Source organism: Rousettus aegyptiacus, unplaced genomic scaffold (assembly GCF_014176215.1).
Source record: "Rousettus aegyptiacus isolate mRouAeg1 unplaced genomic scaffold, mRouAeg1.p scaffold_m13_p_7, whole genome shotgun sequence".
Lineage (NCBI taxonomy): Eukaryota > Metazoa > Chordata > Mammalia > Chiroptera > Pteropodidae > Rousettus > Rousettus aegyptiacus.
In genome coordinates this window covers 97,863,987-97,881,442 of record NW_023416310.1, presented here as the reverse complement: position 1 = coordinate 97,881,442, position 17,456 = coordinate 97,863,987, and the positions used below count along the sequence as shown (strand labels likewise).

Genomic DNA, 17,456 nt, shown 5'->3' with positions numbered 1-17,456 from the left:
CCACACTTCCTGGTACTTCAGCCAGATTTCCAAACACATTTACTCAGTTCCTTGAAACTTGCCTGTTCTCTCTTGATCCTATATGATGTTCCCTTGGTCTACAACTCTCCCTCCCCTTTCCTCAGGTGATTTCTATTCACCTTTCAGGCAGGGCTTAACCTGAACTCAACTCAACACGGAGCCTTCCAGAACACTCCAGACTAGGCAAGCTGCCTCTACTGTCTGCCCCCACTGAAAATTATTTTCCCTGGGACAGCATTTATCCTGTTTGTTACTACCTGTTTGTTTACTCTTACACCCAACTGGGAGCCTACCTTATTCCTTGCTATAACCTAGAGTCTAGTACTGGTAGCTTCCTGTGAACAATTGTTGAAGTGGTGAGTGAACAAAGCCTCTCCTGTCTTCACAGTGCAGACTCAGGCACCCACTACATTTTCTACCATCACCATCTTCTTAGTTACTATTCTGGATGCTAGGGGATTGCTTCTCCGGGTGTCCCTCTCTCTTTATGGACTGGGATGGCACCTTTAATGTTTATACTCCAGTGCCTAATACAGAGCTCAGAATTCATCCTTCCACTCAATCTCTCATTATTTTTTTACTATGATACTGTGGATACAGCACTGAACAAAGTAGAAAGGGCACTTCCCTTAAGCTCATATTCTAAAAAATAAAAAGCTCACATTCTAAGGGCATAGGTGGGTGTCTAGTGAATAGGAGGTTTTGTGGATCTCAGTCCTACTGGGATGCCTCTGTGGGCTTCTTGTCCAGAGCTACAAAGCAAGGAGCACAGACTCTGGGGGAGGAGAGTATATTCTCTTGGTGACCTCTGGACCTCCCTTTGTTCAGGTTTCCTTGGGACCAGCTATCAAGCAGCATAAACCACAGCGAGAAAGGGGATTGAGGGAGAGAGGGTGGGTCAAATGGAAAGAGTCTGAGTCCCTCCCTAAAGGAAGGCAATGGTGTTGCAGCCATTGGCCAAGACAGGCTTTCTTCTCTACGTTGGATCATAGAAAGAGAGATCCACAGGGGGAAAGACATAAATGGACAGGGATGACAGTGGGAAAAGGAAGGAAAGAAAAAAAAATGGAACAGAGAGGAGGAGTCAGAAATACAAGGAGAAGAAAGGAGACTGAGGCACAAACAGAAAGCCCGCAGGACTGAGCCCTGCCTGTGTTGCTGGGAGGCGGTTCTCTGGGTGATGTAGCTCCTCATCTGAGTCAGCAGGGGATTCAATTTTGAGCCCTTGAGATTCCCTAGGTGGTTTCCAGAGCCCTCTGATCCCTGAAATTGTCTCTGGTCCCATCTTGCCACCCCAGGAGGCTTCTGCCAGGCATCTGCTAGCCCCCCAAATAAGATATATTTCATGAAGACCTTTACCAGCAAGCATCAGCAAACGACAGGCAGTGATGGAAAACACACAGTCACTCAGGGAATAGAAACCTCTGATTTTCATCTTTCTCAGAAAAGACCCTGTGTACGCCATCTGTTTCCTAACTGGGGCTCCAGGCTGTGCTCTCTAAGATACCGGCCCACAGTACCCAATCTGCAGACATAGCGTAGGAACTTCCCTGCGTTGGGAGCAGGGAAGGCAGGTCCCCACCACCCAGGAGCCCCCAGACGCCCAGCAGGAGCCTGAGTTCCTAATAGGGTAGCTGCTCTTGTCTGCAGCCTCAGCTGTTCGCTCCTGAGGTTGCGATGCCATCTGGTGTTCAACTTGGGAAACTGGCCCACTCTGATTAGACAGCCAAGGCCAAGCAAGCAGGGCCTGAGGTGGGAGAGGATCTCAAAAGGGCCCTGTCTTTGTCTTTGTCTCTGGACAGACCCAATACTGTCAACAGCCACCTGAGTGAGCTTGGAAGCAGATCTTCCAGTCTCAGACAAGTCTTCGGATGACTGAAGCCCTAGCAGACGGCCTGACTGCAACATCATGAGTGACCCTGAGCCAGCTCAACTGAGCTGCTCCCAGTTCCTGACTCTCAGAAACTGCTTAAAATAAATGTTTGAAGTTTGGGGGTAATTTGTTATGCAATAGTATCATAAACTGTCATATGGTATTATTACATCATGGCACATCATCTCCATTATATCATTATATTCTTATAAGATCTAGCATTTGGACCCCAGCCCCTCAATCTCTCTAACCTCATCTTTTACCACCTCACCCTCTCCCCAGCTCAACTTCATCCTAGGCCCACTCCTGCCTCAGGCCTTTTGAATTTACTTTTCTCTCCGCTGGAGCCCCCTCCTAGCCACTCCTAAATCTCTGCATGGTCTCTCCCTTATCTCCTTCAGGTTTTTATTCACATGTAGCCTTTTCACTGTAGTCTTCCTTGATCCCCCTGCAACTCCCACATCTGCTTTTTCTTTACTTTATTTTTATTCTAAGCCCTTATGATTATGTAACATATATAATTAAATATGTTACATAATCATCTTGTAATTTCTATCTCCCCCACTAGAATGTAAGCTCCATGAAAGGCAAGAATTTGTGTTTTTGTCTATTTTGGTCACTGCTCTATCCTCAGCATCTGGAATAGGGATAAGCACATAATAGATGTGCAATACATGTTTAGTAAACAGGAAACAAATAAATGTCATAATTCGCCAATTATATGTGTCTTCTAGATCCCATATCACATATTATATGCCATATATGTCACATATGTATTATATTTAAATGCAGTGCAAGGCAGTGCAGAGAGAGTAGGGCCATAAATGAGAAGACCTGGCTTTGTTGCTTGCCGCCTAGCTATGGTACTGTTAGCCAGACATAACCTCTCTGAGCCTCAGTTTTTCTCATCTGTAAAGTAAAGTAATTATAACTTCCCTGTCCTACCATAGGGTGTTTGTAGAAATCCAATAATGATGAATGTTATAGTATTTTTTAACAACCTAATATGTAATATGGGTTTCTGAAATGTATTCCAAAGGCCATGTCCCAAAATAAGCTCTGAGGGGGAAAAAAAAGATCAAAGAGGTTTGGGAAATGTGAGTTCCAATTTCTAATGACTGCTCAGACATTCACGATTCACATTAGCACATGAAAGGCTCTGAAAATCCTGAGGAAAGGTCTTCCTCTAATGCACCTGACTACACTTGGGGGGAAACACTGCTAAGAGAACTGCCTTTGTTATCAAAATAGTACTTCAGATCAAGAAAGAATTACAAAGTCCTTGAAACAGAAATCCAAGTTGGGGTAGGCAATGAGATCCAACAGCTGAATTGGAAATTGGGATGAGGGAGGAGGAGGAGAAAAAGAAAAGGAGGCACAAAAGAGGAGAGAAGGAAATTGAGAACAAGGGAAAAAAAATGATGGCGAAGGGAGAAAAGGACAACTGGACTCCTCCTCTTTGACAAGAACTCTGCTGAACAAAGGCAAACTGAAATTTCCCAGGAGTGAGGGCAAGGTTGGGAATCCAGGAATCCTGGTGCTGAGTGCTGAGCTGGCTTATTTCTTTAAATGTTGCCTCTGCAGTTGGAGCTCAGGCTTCCTTTTCAGCTTCAAAGAACTTCCGATTGAAGAGATTTCTTCTTTATCAGGGAGGAGAAATCAGGTAAACCAAATCAGCAGCTTCTCAATATATTGTACTTATTAAGTGCCTAAAATGGCAGCTGCCATTTTTCCTTGTGAGCAATACGCCTTCTTGGCATCATTCATCTCCTCAGAGCATGCTTGTCTTGGAAAAGGAAGAGGAACAGCAATTTCTCCTGCAAAGATTCCCTAGGCTAATTAGGACATGAAGAGGTTGACAGGATTATTCTCCACTTCCACGTAGGCCTGCCCTAGCCCAGTCCAAACAGATACTCTTAGAAAAGGAAATTCTGTAGCTCTCTCTGGCATTTACTCACATTTCCAGGCCTCATAATGAGGTAGTCCTTTCTTATACTTCATTTCAGTCTTTCTCCTACAATTTTGTTTTTACTGCCTTTCCCTTACCCCAGAAGAAGAGAGTGATTTGACTGTCATAAGTTGCATTTATAGTGCAACTCACAGTAATCAATATAGTAACAACCCATCTCTCTGGGTATATGATTGGTGAATACTATTTGAAGAGCTTCATTTCCCACCAGTTGGGAAACTGGGTTTTTTTCTTTCTTTTCCTTTCTTTTCTTTTATGTATGTATGTACGTATGTATGTATGTATGTATGTATGTATGTATTTTTTGTAATCATGGTATTCAAAGGTAGAATAGGGAAGTAATGGTAAAGAAAATGACTCAAGTTGAGCACCTGCCTGGTCCTTCGTATATGATATCTCAGTCTTCACAACAACCTAAAACGTAGAGATTGCAATTCCCATTTTATAAGTGAGCAAACTGAGGTCCAAAGGTCACTTGCCTAAAGTCAAACAGCTAATATGTAAATGGTGGATACATAATCAAATCCATATGTGCTTCCCAAATCTACATTCCTCCTCCCTGGGGGACTTGTATATATCACACAGAAACCTGGGTCTTTAGTTTCCTTGCATTCCTAGTATATATTTGGTTTATTCCCTAACCCCACAAACATGCTGAGATTCTGGCTATTTTCACATGCCCATTTACTACTACAGAATAAACTCAGCATCAGAAAAGTGCAAGTAATTCCGTCAAGGATTTCCTGTGATCGAATCTGAATCCACTCTACCTGATATCCTCCTGCCTCAGACTGTAATATCCATAATGGTAAGAATCATATCTGTCTTATTCATCACTGTACCCCTCCTAGAGCTTAGCAAAGGACCTGCAAATGGGATATACTCAATATTTGTTGAATGAGTGAAGGGCAGAAAGAGATGACTCTATAAAGTAAGATAAAAGAACATAGGACAAAGGTTAAAAAGGCCAACATTTATTTTAAAGAAGCAAGGAAGAAATGAGGTAGCCAGGAAGAGAATGAGCGACAGTAAGATTAAAATTCAGCACAAACAAGGAAGATAAAAATAGACTCTCGCCACTGTCCTTTTAAAATTACTTTCTATATTTGAGCCTAAGTGACAAGTGAAATCTCCTCTGTAATTTCCCATGTGTTCAGCTTAATGAATTTCCGGCAAATGGTTTCAGTATGGGAAGGCCAATTTGGACATTTTGGGGTGGAGTTGGTGAGAAAATGAAGGGTATGGAAATAGACTAAGTAATTGAGTGTAGAAACTAAACAAAGGGGTGATTGGAGGCATGTGAGGAGGGAGCCAAGTCTTGGAAATTGCTCAACATCAAGAAGGCCTGGGAATTGGTCTTGCTCTAGTTGATGTCACCGTAACATTTCTCTAAATGTCACAAAGGGAGCCCACAATCCCAGGATGCCTTGAAACTATTCTTTGTACATTTCACCTATCTTCTAAAGAGCTTTATTTGTTTATATGGAGGGTATTATATTAATAATTTAATTTTAACCATTGGAGGGAACAAAGAGACTTTGACTCTTTCAGGTCTATATGCTTTCAACACAGTAGGTACAATATAAACATTGAACTAAATCATTATAAAGGAGTCAATCATCATGAGGGAGAGGAAGTAGTATGAGAATGCACAGTCTACCCCTTTGCATTTGTGCTGCCCACACAAATTCATTAAGCTTCTCTATTACTGAGAAGGAGCTCTGAGAGGGCACAGGACCCCAAATAAAAAGTCCTCTCTAGTCTGTAAAATTGACCATGACCATGCAGCCCACAATTTTAACCAGAATTGCAGATCTTCCAGGTCCCCAAGTATGCTTTTCATTGTTGTTTTGACAGCTTCATTGAGATATATCATACATATGGTCAATACCATACAATTTACCCAATTAACGAGTACAATTCAATGGTTTTTGTTATGTTCACAGATAGGTGCAACCATCGCCACAATTTTAGAACATTTCCATCTACCTCAAAAAGAAATCATGTAACTTTTAGCTATCACCCTATCCCCTCAACCCCCAGACCTAAGCAACTCCTACTTTACTATCTGTTTCTATAGATTTTCCTAATCTGGACTTTCATATGAATGGAATCAAACAATATGTGGTCTGTCTTCTTTAACTTAATGTAATGTTTTCATTGTTCATGCATTCCTTTTCACAGCCAAATAATATTCCACTCTATGGATGTGCCACCTCTGTATATCCATTTGTCAGTTAACAAATATTTGAAGTGCTTCAACATTTTAGCTATTGTGAATAATGCTACTATAAACATTTGTGTACAAGTGTTTTGTGTAGACACACATTTTCATTTTCTTGTGTATATACCTAGGAGTGGAACAACTGAGTCATAAAGTGATTCTATGTTTAATCATTCGAGGAACTGCTCGACTGTTTTTCAAAGTGGCTATACCATTTTACATTCCCACCAGCAGTGTATGAGGGCTCCAATTTCTCTGCATTCTTGTTAATCCAACTATGCTTTTGAGAAATAATGAGATCTGCAGGGTCCCACTCCAACTTGGGAGTAGTAACAGGAGGACAGGGATGAAGGAGGGATCCCTCTTCTACTCTAAGCCCTTAGAATCATCCAGAGGGAATACTGCTATCTTCAGTACTCTCCCTGAATCCCCAGGCTATGTTAACTGCCGCCTGACATATGCCCACAGACACCTATACTTGTCCTTCTTTCCCACTAGATTGTAAGCTTTAGGCAGGTAGGGAACTCTGTTGCTCTATCTGCAATGCCTGAACATAATCTGGCAAATGGTAGGTGTTTAGTAAATGTTAATTGACTGACTGAACAAATTAAATATTTCTCTAGTGGTGGTACTTGTCCAGGGAAGAGAGAAAAAAAGCAGTCTCAGGGGCAAAGGGCATCAAGGAGAAAAGTGAGGAGAGAATAGAAAGGGAAATGTAGGCAAGAAGGTTGGGGACCTAGTGTCCCCTTACGGCCAGCCTTTCAATTATGAGGTCAACCCAGAGCTAATGGACTTACCTTAATCCTTTGTCTTTCATCTGGCTGTATTTTATTCTAGAGATTTTACCTTTTCTTTTTTGGTATTATTCCTAACAATTTTGTCTTTGCAAGAATATGGTAAAAGATCACATAAATCAACACCAAAATGCATTCGGAATTTAAAAGGATGGAGGTTAAGAATGTTGACTCTAAAGGATTTTTTAACTAGGAAATAAAGAAATTATAACCTAGGTTTTCTCCCAAAGACACTAAATGGCCTATATTGAAAAAATAAAAATCTATATTTTCAATATGACATGAGAACCTGGTCCACCATTCAGCTTCCTTTACTCGTAGTGGCTAGCCTTCCCTCCACACAAATTCTGCCTTCTACCTGGACTAATCTGTGAATCCAGTTCTCATCAGGTCATTGGTACCTCTCTCCCCAGAGGCCTTAGTATCTCCTTAGCCTCAATTACTTCCTGTCTCTTCTCTGAAAGCACATATGCACAGGATCACACAAACCTCATCTTTCCTTTTCATGAATCCTCAGAGAAGCTCTGCTTTCTCTATTTTGTGTGTTTGGAAGGAAAGAAAGCAAAATATATGAGATGCCAAAGCAATTTCTCCTTTAGCAGAGCTCCACAGGACAATTACCTACCCAATCTACTCGGTTTTATAGCTCTTATAATCCTCCTTCATGAACGCACTGTGACAACTGGATATGGGCATTGATTATAGCAGCAATCTTCAGCCACATTCCTATTTAACTGCAAAGGAGAGCTCCTGCCTACCAGGCCGGTGCTGCTCATGTAATTTTCTAAATTGCTGTATTTATGTAAATCTTTTTCCAACCAGAGCCTGTGTCCACCTCTATCAAAACTGGAGAGGATTTGTGCTTGCCACTTTTCCAGTGGCTCTCTGGCCTTATTGCTGATGATGTCTTGCTGGAATCAATTTAGGGTTCTTGACTTTCTGAGCTGAGGTCTGGGAGGGTTGGGTGCATGAAAAAGCTGAGGAAAGATGATAAAAAACGTTGGCAGATGCCAAGAGCAGTGGCTGATTCCCAGGAGCTGGCCTAGCAAAGGTGCCAGGTGCAATCGCTCAGCAGAGCTGGTAGAATGTCGGGGATGGGGCTAGGAAATAAAGGGCTCTAGTATTTGGGGAATAGATTTAGAAATTACTGCTGCTAAACCTTGCCCATCTGGGCCCCAGCTTCTCCAGCTGTTTAGCAGGACGGGATTATATTTACTTCAATCTGAGGGGGAAGGAAATTTTAGTATTCAAAAGAAATGCTGGTAACTTGGCAAGCAATATGTCCAGACCAAGGCTGTGGCCTCTTTGGCTGATTGTGTCACGGTGCAAGCTTGGCAGAGAGAACCAGAGTTCTTGAGCTGCTGTAGCTAAGGATCCCACTGCAGGCACCATGGATGTGGTTGATCCCCTAGGGTTAGGCCTACAGAAGTGACCAGTGTAATGTAACCGAAAACCTCCTGGAGAAATGCTGAAAACCAAAGTGACCTCTGTGAGGGAGCGATCCGTTGGCCGAGTGAGAGCACTGCTGGTGAAAGCCAGAAAGAGGGGGTAGGAAAAAGCATGGGCTGAGTCTGCAGAAAGCGCGGGCTGAACCTACAGGAACAGAAAGGCGCCACACGTGTGAGAGGAACCAGCGTCCCAGGGGGCGCTAAGAGTAGGCGGGCAGGAAGCATGGGTGCACTAGTACACGCCAGGTTTTTTCTTTAGCAACTCCAAACCCAGTGCCCGTTCCATCCATAAGTAACAAAGGGGGTGGAAATGAAAAAAAAAAACGTAGCCCTTGTTTAGATTCCTATTCTTTCTCTTCTGGAGCTCAGCTCCTGTGAGGAGTGTGATCACCTATGCCACCGCACTCCCATTTTTCCAATCCGCCCTTTCGTGGGCGGGGCTTCCGGCCCCTGAACATCGAGGCCCCGCCCAGTAGTCTAGGCGGGGCTCCGCTAAGTTCCCAGCTGCCCTTTTCCTTGCGGCCCCTGCCGCGTTCGGAGCACGCCAGCGGAGCTCCGGACACGTGTGGGTATGTAAGGGCCAAGCAGGGAGAGGACTCGGAGGTTTACAAGCCCAGGATTAGAGGCAGCTGTAGGGAGGCTCCTTATGAGGCACTGGACGAAACTGGGGTTGGTTTCCTCGTGACTCCAGGTTTGGAGGGCATTTTGAAGAGACGCTGGGAGATCGTAGCCTTAGAGTCGCCTCCCGTTTTCTCCCACCTCTCTTGTACCTGGGCAGTCACCCAGAGCTGGTCTCGGAGAGCCTCGCTCCCCAGATGCGAGGGCCTGGGACTTTGGAAGGGCTGTGAAGAACACGTGTCCAGGGGAGCTGGGTCAGTTTCTTCAATCCAAGCCCCTGAAAGGGCAGGCTATTTTTAGATTTGTTTTTACACTTGGACAATGCGCCCGCTCTAGTTTACTTTTCCTTTAAATTGTTTGGAGGCGGTTAGGAGTGAAATTAGAGGACGGCTAGGAAAAAGTATGGTCTTAGAAACCCTAACCTTATAGAAATAAGGCAAATTAGAAGGGTGGGTGGGTGGTTGGGTAGGAATGTTTATTAACATTCTTGCAAATACTTTAGTTACTGCTTTCAATGAATGTTGAAGTCTTTGACAGGAATGGCAACTTGTCTCTCCGTTCCTTTCACGTCCATTACTACATCCAGTTATTTTTCTAAAGTTCTGCTTTTTAAAGAGGTCACATAATCGAGGCCCTCTTCTACCTAGTTTTAACCACCCTTAACAATTTCACTGCCCATTGCTCTCTCCCAAGGTAATTTCCCTTCTACTCATTCCTATCCATCATCTCCTTGCCTGGAATGTAGCTGCTGATAATAGCAAGTGTCTATCGAGTGCCCACTCTATACCAGATATTATCCTGTGGGCATAATTTATATTATGTTTAATCCTACCTACCACCTTGTGTACAGAGTACTATTAATGACTTTCCCATTTTACAAATGAGACAGATACAGAGAGGTTCAGTTAGTCTGCTCTTGGCTGTTAAGTGGCAGAGCCAGCTTCCTGATACTACCACCTGCTATCATTTCTGTGACTCAGGCCTCGCTTTTATAAGATTTTGAGGACAGGGGTCTTGAACAACACACAAGTGTTCACTAACTAGTGGCCGACCCTGACCTAGAGTGCTTTGATTACAGAGGGGCCAGTTGTGGACTTTGGACAAATTTAACAGTGCCAGGTAAGTGCAATTCCATTTGCCAACCTTTGGCTCCAGCTGTAGGCAGCTGCCTAGGTTGCCTTGTACCTGGGCAAGTGTTACACTGCTGGGAGAACAGCAGCCAGTAGCTGGTTGGCATTCTGGGCCTGGTTCATGCCAACTCTGTTGTTTAACTATCCCAGATGCCAGCATAGTTGCTTATCTGTTAAAGTTAAATCTTTAAGAGCATAACTTTGTAGGAAGAAATCTAAAATTCCAAACCTTTCTGAGTAGTTCTGGTCCAACAGGTCTGGCTAGTATGAAGTTAATGAATCACACTTTGGAAATAGAACAAAGGGAATCAAGCTATGGAAGGATGTTTAAGTAGAGAAGAGGCTTTTTTGAGTGCCTACGAAGTGCTGAAAAGGGGCCTTATACAGAGAAAGCTGATGAGATTTTTGCTAATTTCACTGAAATCAAAATTCATGGTTCCTACTCTCCCACCAAACAAAGCTAGTCAGGATGATCCCTTCATAGAAGAATTTCATAGCTGTAGTTACCTATGAGAATGCCTTGTGTAGAGTAATGCTGATGTGAATTTTCTTTAAAATTATAGGCATCCTTCTCTAGTTCATTAAAATAAAAAAAATAGCAGTTGATTGGGGGGCTATAGACCCTAGGCCTAGCTAGAACCATAGTAAGTTCTGTTTTAGGCTGACAGTATATTTGTGTTGGTTTCTTAGTGATTTTTAGGAGTAAGCAGAGTTGTTGCCCCTTTGGAGCAGTAAATCATGAGCCATCTTTGTAGTGATATTGTTTTAGAATGCTAGTTTTCTGAGAAGAGATGGTCCTCAGTTTTAAGCAAACAGTAAATCACTCAGGGTGATGTTGGAGGTTGTCCAGTAGGGCTGACTGCTTCTGTGAAGTGACATCTTAGTTTCCATAGAAGGAACTGGCGAGGATGTTGGGAGGTGGAGTTATTTATCAAAACCGATTTTGTTTTATCAATTTGCTTTCCCTTAAAAGGATTCTCAGCTAAATTTTGAGTGCTTTGTATGAATACCTTATGTTCATTGTGAATATAACTTTTTATGTGTGGAGTCTTAAGACTAGTGATAATCTAGAGGACTTCGGGGATGGTTAGCTTTAATGGTAACATAGGCCAAAAAAAAAAGACAAATAATGGGAAATAAAATAATCCCTTAGGATATAAAAAATATGGTAAATTATAAATGGCAGTCTACGGCCATGCCATCCTGAACAAGCCCAATCCTGTTTGATCTTGGAAGCTAAGCAGGGTCAGGCCTGGTTAGTACTTGAATTGGAGACCACTTAGGAAGACCAGGTGCTATAGGTGTAAAAAATAAAAAATAAGGGATTGTAAGATGACAAGGTCCTTGGAATCTGAGGTCAACCAAGGGTTGCCTCACCTAAAAAGAAATTATAAATGGCAGACTGCATTCTGCTTCTATCTCTACAGAGTAGCAGCCTTAGGAGCTGCTATATAGTCTGGGGTATTGAACAGTGAAATCTTTCTTTTTAGGGCGACTTGAAAGTAGTGCATCCTCGGCCCTCCTGAAGAGGAAATTAGTGGCAGGTGGACAGTCTGTATGGAGTTTTGAGGTAAATGTCCCTATTCATTCCAACATTGAATTGAATATGTTAAATAGATATAGTTGGTATCCTTCAGGAAACAAATGGGAGGCAAAATCCACCTATATGTGCCCTCAACAAATTTGGCCACACATTGAAGGGCTAAGTATGTGTTTGATGGTTATGGTCTTGAAGGCATGTAGGTTCTTTAAGATAATCTGTATCATTCCATCTGAGGAATTTATAGGGAGATTGTAAATTCCATGAGGTAAAGGATAGTGTATTTTGCCTTGTTCACTGCTAAATCCCCAATCACAGTGCTCAGCACGTGGCAAGAACTCCTTGAATGTTGAATAAAATGACTAAAGGCATGGGGAAAGGATTCTTGTTTCCTATGTGTTTAAAGGATTTGGAATCTTGTTCTAGTGGGAGCTGGTAACCAGAAAGACCAAGCAATATTGAGAAACTTGGAATTTTCAGTCCATCCCCTACTCTACCAAGGGGAGTAAGGGGCTGGAAATGCAGTTAATAATTGATCATACCTGTGTGGTGAAGCCTCCATAAAAATCCCAACAGCATGGGGTTTAGAGAACTTTCTGGTTGGTGAATACATGAAAGTATAGGGAGAGTGATGCACCCAGAGAGAGCATGGAAGCTTGGTATCCCTTACGATATACCTTGTCCTGTGCATCTCTTCCACCTGGATGTTCATCGGTATCCTTTATCATATCCTTTTATAATCGATCTGCAATCAGTGCTTTCCGACCTCTGTTTTGCATTCAATATTTAATTCCTGGGGATACCTGTATCCATGTTTTCTACCTGGGCTGCCTGGGCATCTGAAACAAATAAGGTGTTTCAGGAATCATCCAGCAGTTGTCAGCTATCCAGGCTAGTGTGATGCCTCGGATGGTGTTACACTGTTGGAAGAGCAAGCGCTGCCTTTATTGAGGTCTGGCCTCAATCACTGTTTTGGTGTTGTGGCCAAGTACCTTTGGGTAGCGTTTTGCACCTCTGAGAGTGGAATAACTCTTCCTGTGGAGTTGGTCCTAGTCTGGGTGCAAACAATTTTTTTTTTCTGTGAGAAAAGGATCTCATTGAGATCTTGTCATTCCTTTCCTCTTTGAACCCTAGGTGAGTTCACCTGAGAAACCTGTGTCCCTCAGGACCTCATATCTGACAGCCCTGTGTGACACCTAGGTATGTAACATAGGCCATGCCCTATTCCAGAGAGGGGTATGGGGCTGGAAATAGAGTTAATAGTTTATCATGCCTGTGTAATGAAGCCTCTATAAAAATCCCAATAGCATGGGGTGTAGAGAACTTTCAGGTAGTTGAACATATGCAAGTGCTGGGAGAGATGTACACCCGGAGAGGGCATGGAAGCCTGGTATCCCTTCCCATATACCTTGTCCTATGCATCTCTTCCACCTGTTCATCTGTATCCTTTATCAGATCTTTTTATAATAAATTAGTAAACAGTACATTTTTTTCCTGAGCCTCTGTGAGCTCCTTCAGCAAATTAGGCAAGCCTGAGAGGAGGTTGTGGGAACCTCGAATTTTTAGCCTGTTAGTCAGAAGCCCAGGTAACAACGTGGACTTGTGATTTGGAGATGGGGATGGCAGTCTTAAGGAATGTACCCTTAACCTGTGCTGTCTGCCGGTATAGAGAGTATCAGAATTGAGTTAAATTGTAGGACACCCAGCTGGTGGCACAGAGTTGCTCGGTGTGGGAAAAAAACCCCACACATCAGGTCAGAAGTGTAGTAGTGGTATGAGGTTTTCTTTACAGTTGGAAAATTAAAATTCTAAAAAATTAAAGTCCAAAGTTAAAAGTAAGCCCTCCTTTCCTAGAGCTCTGCAGTGCAACGTGTGGCTATTTAAATTCACAAAAATGAAATAAAATTGGTTTCTCTGTATCAGCATCTAGTGAATACCATATTGGACAGCTCAGAACATTTCCACTAATGCAGAAAGTAGTAGTATGTACACTGCTATTCTAGAGCAGGGATTGGCAAACTTCTGTAAAGGGCTAGAAAATATTTTAGGCTTGTGCATCATATAGTCTACGATGCAACTACTCAGCTCTGCAATTGCAGTGTAATAGCAGCCATAGACAATATGGCAACAAATGAGCATTACTGTGTTCCAATAAAGCTTTATTTATGGACAGTGAAATTAGAATTTGGTAAAATTTTCAGTGTCACAACAAACTTTACCCCCTCCCCCTGCCCCAACCATTCTAAGCTCAAGGGCCTTTTAAAAATAGATGGCAAGCCTCTTGTTCTAGATAATGAAATTCAGGCCTTGAGAGTTGACAGCTCTTAGCGACAGACTCAGGGACAGTACCAACATGTGAAAAATTCCATGTTATCAATACCTTTGCCTTATACCAAGTCTTTACCATACACCCTTAAACTCTTCATTTCTTAGATGACATGGGTGACTTTAGTAAATTACCCAGTAGGAGAATAGTCTTTATTACTTATGTTTGGGATTTATGTATAAAATTGTATGGGTTACTTTTATCATAGTGGTTCTCTTTTAATAGATACCTAAGGAAGAGGTCCTAAGAAAAAACAGTAGTCTTCAGTTTCTAGCAGAGCCCGATTACAGACTCAGGCCTAGGTTGTGAAATAGAAATGGCTTCTAAGGAAAGGGGAAATATTTATCATGAATAGCCAGGGTTTAAAATATGGGATCTCAAGTTCCTCTGAGTATACAAATTGCCTTCCAGACTATGATAATGCTACCCAGGTGCAGAGAGAGGCCCCTGTCTTGCTACTTGAAAAGGAATAATTCATTTGGTATTTGTGCCTGTATTTAATACCCTAAGAGGTTTCAATGACTTAATCATGCACATTAAAATAACTAAATGGGATCTCCTACTTGATAAGTGAAGTTAATTAGTCATCTACTCCCCGTTGGCTTGAATTTTTTATTTCCTCGTAAATCTAAGTGAAGTAAAACATTTCAAAGTTTATTCATTTATAAATGAACAATTTCTTTAAAATTTTTTCATTTTTTTCTCTTTATCATCTTTTTCCCATACTTCAGTGGAGACTAAAATTGGACTAGCAGGGTTACTGGTCTGTAAATATCTAAGCTGCCACTCTTCCTGTGCCCAGTGCAGCCATGGCTCGTGGTCCCAAGAAGCATCTGAAGCGCGTAGCAGCTCCAAAGCATTGGATGCTGGATAAACTGACGGGTGTGTTTGCTCCTCGTCCATCTACTGGTCCCCACAAACTGAGAGAATGTCTCCCACTCATCATTTTCCTAAGGAACAGACTGAAATATGCCTTAACAGGAGATGAAGTAAAGAAGATCTGCATGCAGAGATTTATCAAGATTGATGGCAAGGTCCGGACTGATGTGACCTACCCTTCTGGCTTTATGGATGTCATCAGCATTGACAAGACTGAAGAGAATTTCCGTCTGATCTATGACACCAAAGGTCGCTTTGCTGTTCATCGTATTACACCTGAGGAGGCCAAGTACAAGTTGTGCAAAGTGAGAAAGATCTTTGTGGGCACAAAAGGAGTCCCTCATCTGGTGACTCATGATGCTCGCACCATCCGCTACCCTGATCCCCTCATCAAAGTGAACGACACCATTCAGATTAATTTGGAGACTGGCAAAATTACTGATTTCATCCAGTTTGACACTGGTAACCTCTGTATGGTGACTGGAGGCGCTAACTTGGGAAGAATTGGTGTGATCACCAACAGAGAGAGACACCCTGGCTCTTTTGATGTGGTTCATGTGAAAGATGCCAATGGCAATAGCTTTGCCACCCGGCTCTCCAACATTTTTGTTGTTGGCAAAGGCAACAAACCGTGGATTTCTCTTCCTCGTGGCAAGGGTATCCGCCTCACCATTGCTGAAGAGAGAGACAAGAGACTGGCAGCCAAACAGCAGTGGGTGAAGTGATCTCTAGGTGATGTGATTGGAAAAATCTTTGTGCCTAATTAGAGCTAAATATAGCATGATTAATTGCCACCCCACTCCCCCCAAAATCCAAGCTACCACCTCTGACCATAGGAAGCAGTTAGTAAACACAAGTGTTCCTCTTCGTTGCTCTACCCAAGTTTCAGGCCACAATCCTGTATCATATTAAGAGGAAAAGCTAAAGTGGGTACAGTAGGGGGCCCCGAGTATTGAGTGCTGTCCTGTTGCCTGTTAGTGATTCATTTTCCTTTCAGAGTTGAGAGAAATTGTCTTTCAATGCAAAATGGATTTTTGCATTGAAATTTTGGATCACATCTCAAATTTTAATCAGGAAAACAAAATCTCAGGAATAAATTCTGCAGGCCCCAAAGGGACACTAAAAGGAGGTTTAGTGCCTAGGAATTCACCCAAAAGAAAACAACATGGTAAGAGCAACTAATTAAGAACTTTAAAAAGTGGCAGAGATTCCTGTTAATCTTGTTGCTTAATTGGGACTTTATGAACAGCTCCAGTTAATGGGCCTGCCAATACTCTCTAGGGAAACAATTTCACTGAATTAACAAATCAACTGTAATATTAGAATGTCTGCTTAAAAACATCTATTTCTTTATTACTGTTTTGGAATACTTAATGAGCCAACTTGCTGGGTCACATATTTGTCATTTTAGTATCTTAAGGCCTGGTTAAAAAGGAGCCCGTGTTACTTTGGCCCTCCCAGTTCTCCAGTAAAGGCCTTTTGGGGTATGAGAATGTTAAGGGTAACTATACTACTACCAGGGTAGGGGGCTGATAAAATAGACCTCGAAGTTTATTGTATTGTAGAATAGTTATAGATTTACAGAAAAGTTGCGAAGGTAATACAAAGAATTCCCATGTTCCCCATACCTAGTTTCCCCTAATATTAACAGTATAGTATGTTTGTCACAATTAATGGGCTAATATTCAGTTAATATTAACTAAAGTCCATACTTTATTCAGATTTCCATAGTTTTTATCTAATGTCCTTTGTTCCAGGATTCTATTGAGGATATTACATTTGGCCATGTCTCATTTGGCTCATTCTGGCTGTGACAGCTTCTTAGACTTTTTTTTTTTTTTTTTGATGACCTAGAGTTTTGAGTCAGGTATTTTATAGAAAGTCCCTCAATAGGATTGAGTTTTTCTCATAATTAGGCTGGGCTTAAAGGATTTGGAAAGGAAGACTACAGAGGTAAAGTGCTATTCCCATCACATATCAAGAGTATATACTAATTATGATTTATTACTGTTGATGTTAGCCTTGATCACCTGGCTGAGGTCTTATTTGCCAGGTTTCTCCATTGTAAAGTTACTCTCTTCCACCCAATATTGTACTCTTTGCAATGAAGTCACTATGTACAGCCCACACTTAGGAGTTGTACTCTTCTTAAAAGTGGAATGCCTACATAAGTTGCTTGAAATTTTTCAGAAATAAATTGAGGTTTTTTCTATTCAATTTATACCACTGTGGACTCAAGAATATTTATTTTATACTTGGGAAAATAATCTAATAATACTTAATTTTGTTCAAAGTGTTCCAGCTTTGGCCATTGGGAGCTCTCGGTTAGCACCTGTGTCCCTTCAAGATGTCTCCATCATTGTTTTTAAATATTTCTCATTTTATGGCACTACAAGATGCTCCAGGTTCATCTAGTTTTCCTCTCCCTATCTCAGAGTCAACCATTTACTCAAGGAGCCCTGGTTCCTTTATTATTTAATGGTATTAAAGAACCAAGATCTGAGTGCTAGATGTGTTGATACTGAGGTGGTGTTGCTTTTAGGCCCTGTCAGCTAGCAGAACAATGAAATATATGTGTGTGCTAACTAGGATCCATAGTTCATTATTATCTATAAACATTCCATTTTTAATATT

General features: G+C 41.9%; 1 protein-coding gene, 1 non-coding gene and 1 pseudogene across 9 annotated transcripts; all 3 read left to right on the top strand.

The window, feature by feature from the left end:
* The first annotated feature begins 8,707 nt into the window (after positions 1–8,707).
* Positions 8,708–17,045, top strand: LOC107506231 (40S ribosomal protein S4, X isoform). Of its 8 annotated transcripts, none has more exons than XM_016136897.2 (5): positions 8,827–8,898; positions 10,026–10,066; positions 11,568–11,647; positions 12,752–12,817; positions 14,751–17,045. In XM_016136897.2, the coding sequence occupies exon 5, from the start codon at positions 14,753–14,755 to the stop codon at positions 15,545–15,547; it is 795 nt and encodes a 264-aa protein (XP_015992383.2). In that variant the 5' UTR covers positions 8,827–8,898; positions 10,026–10,066; positions 11,568–11,647; positions 12,752–12,817; positions 14,751–14,752; the 3' UTR covers positions 15,548–17,045. The 8 variants fall into 8 exon arrangements, with proteins under 8 accessions (XP_015992385.2, XP_015992376.2, XP_015992380.2 ...); XM_016136896.2 differs by having other exon boundaries at positions 14,746–17,045; XM_016136889.2 differs by having other exon boundaries at positions 14,675–17,045.
* On the top strand, positions 11,263–11,381 carry LOC118606323 (annotated as a pseudogene).
* On the top strand, positions 12,486–12,686 carry LOC118605860. Its single transcript, XR_004952261.1, has one exon. It is a non-coding gene; the product is annotated as a small nucleolar RNA SNORA74 (small nucleolar RNA).
* Positions 17,046–17,456: the final 411 nt, after the last annotated feature.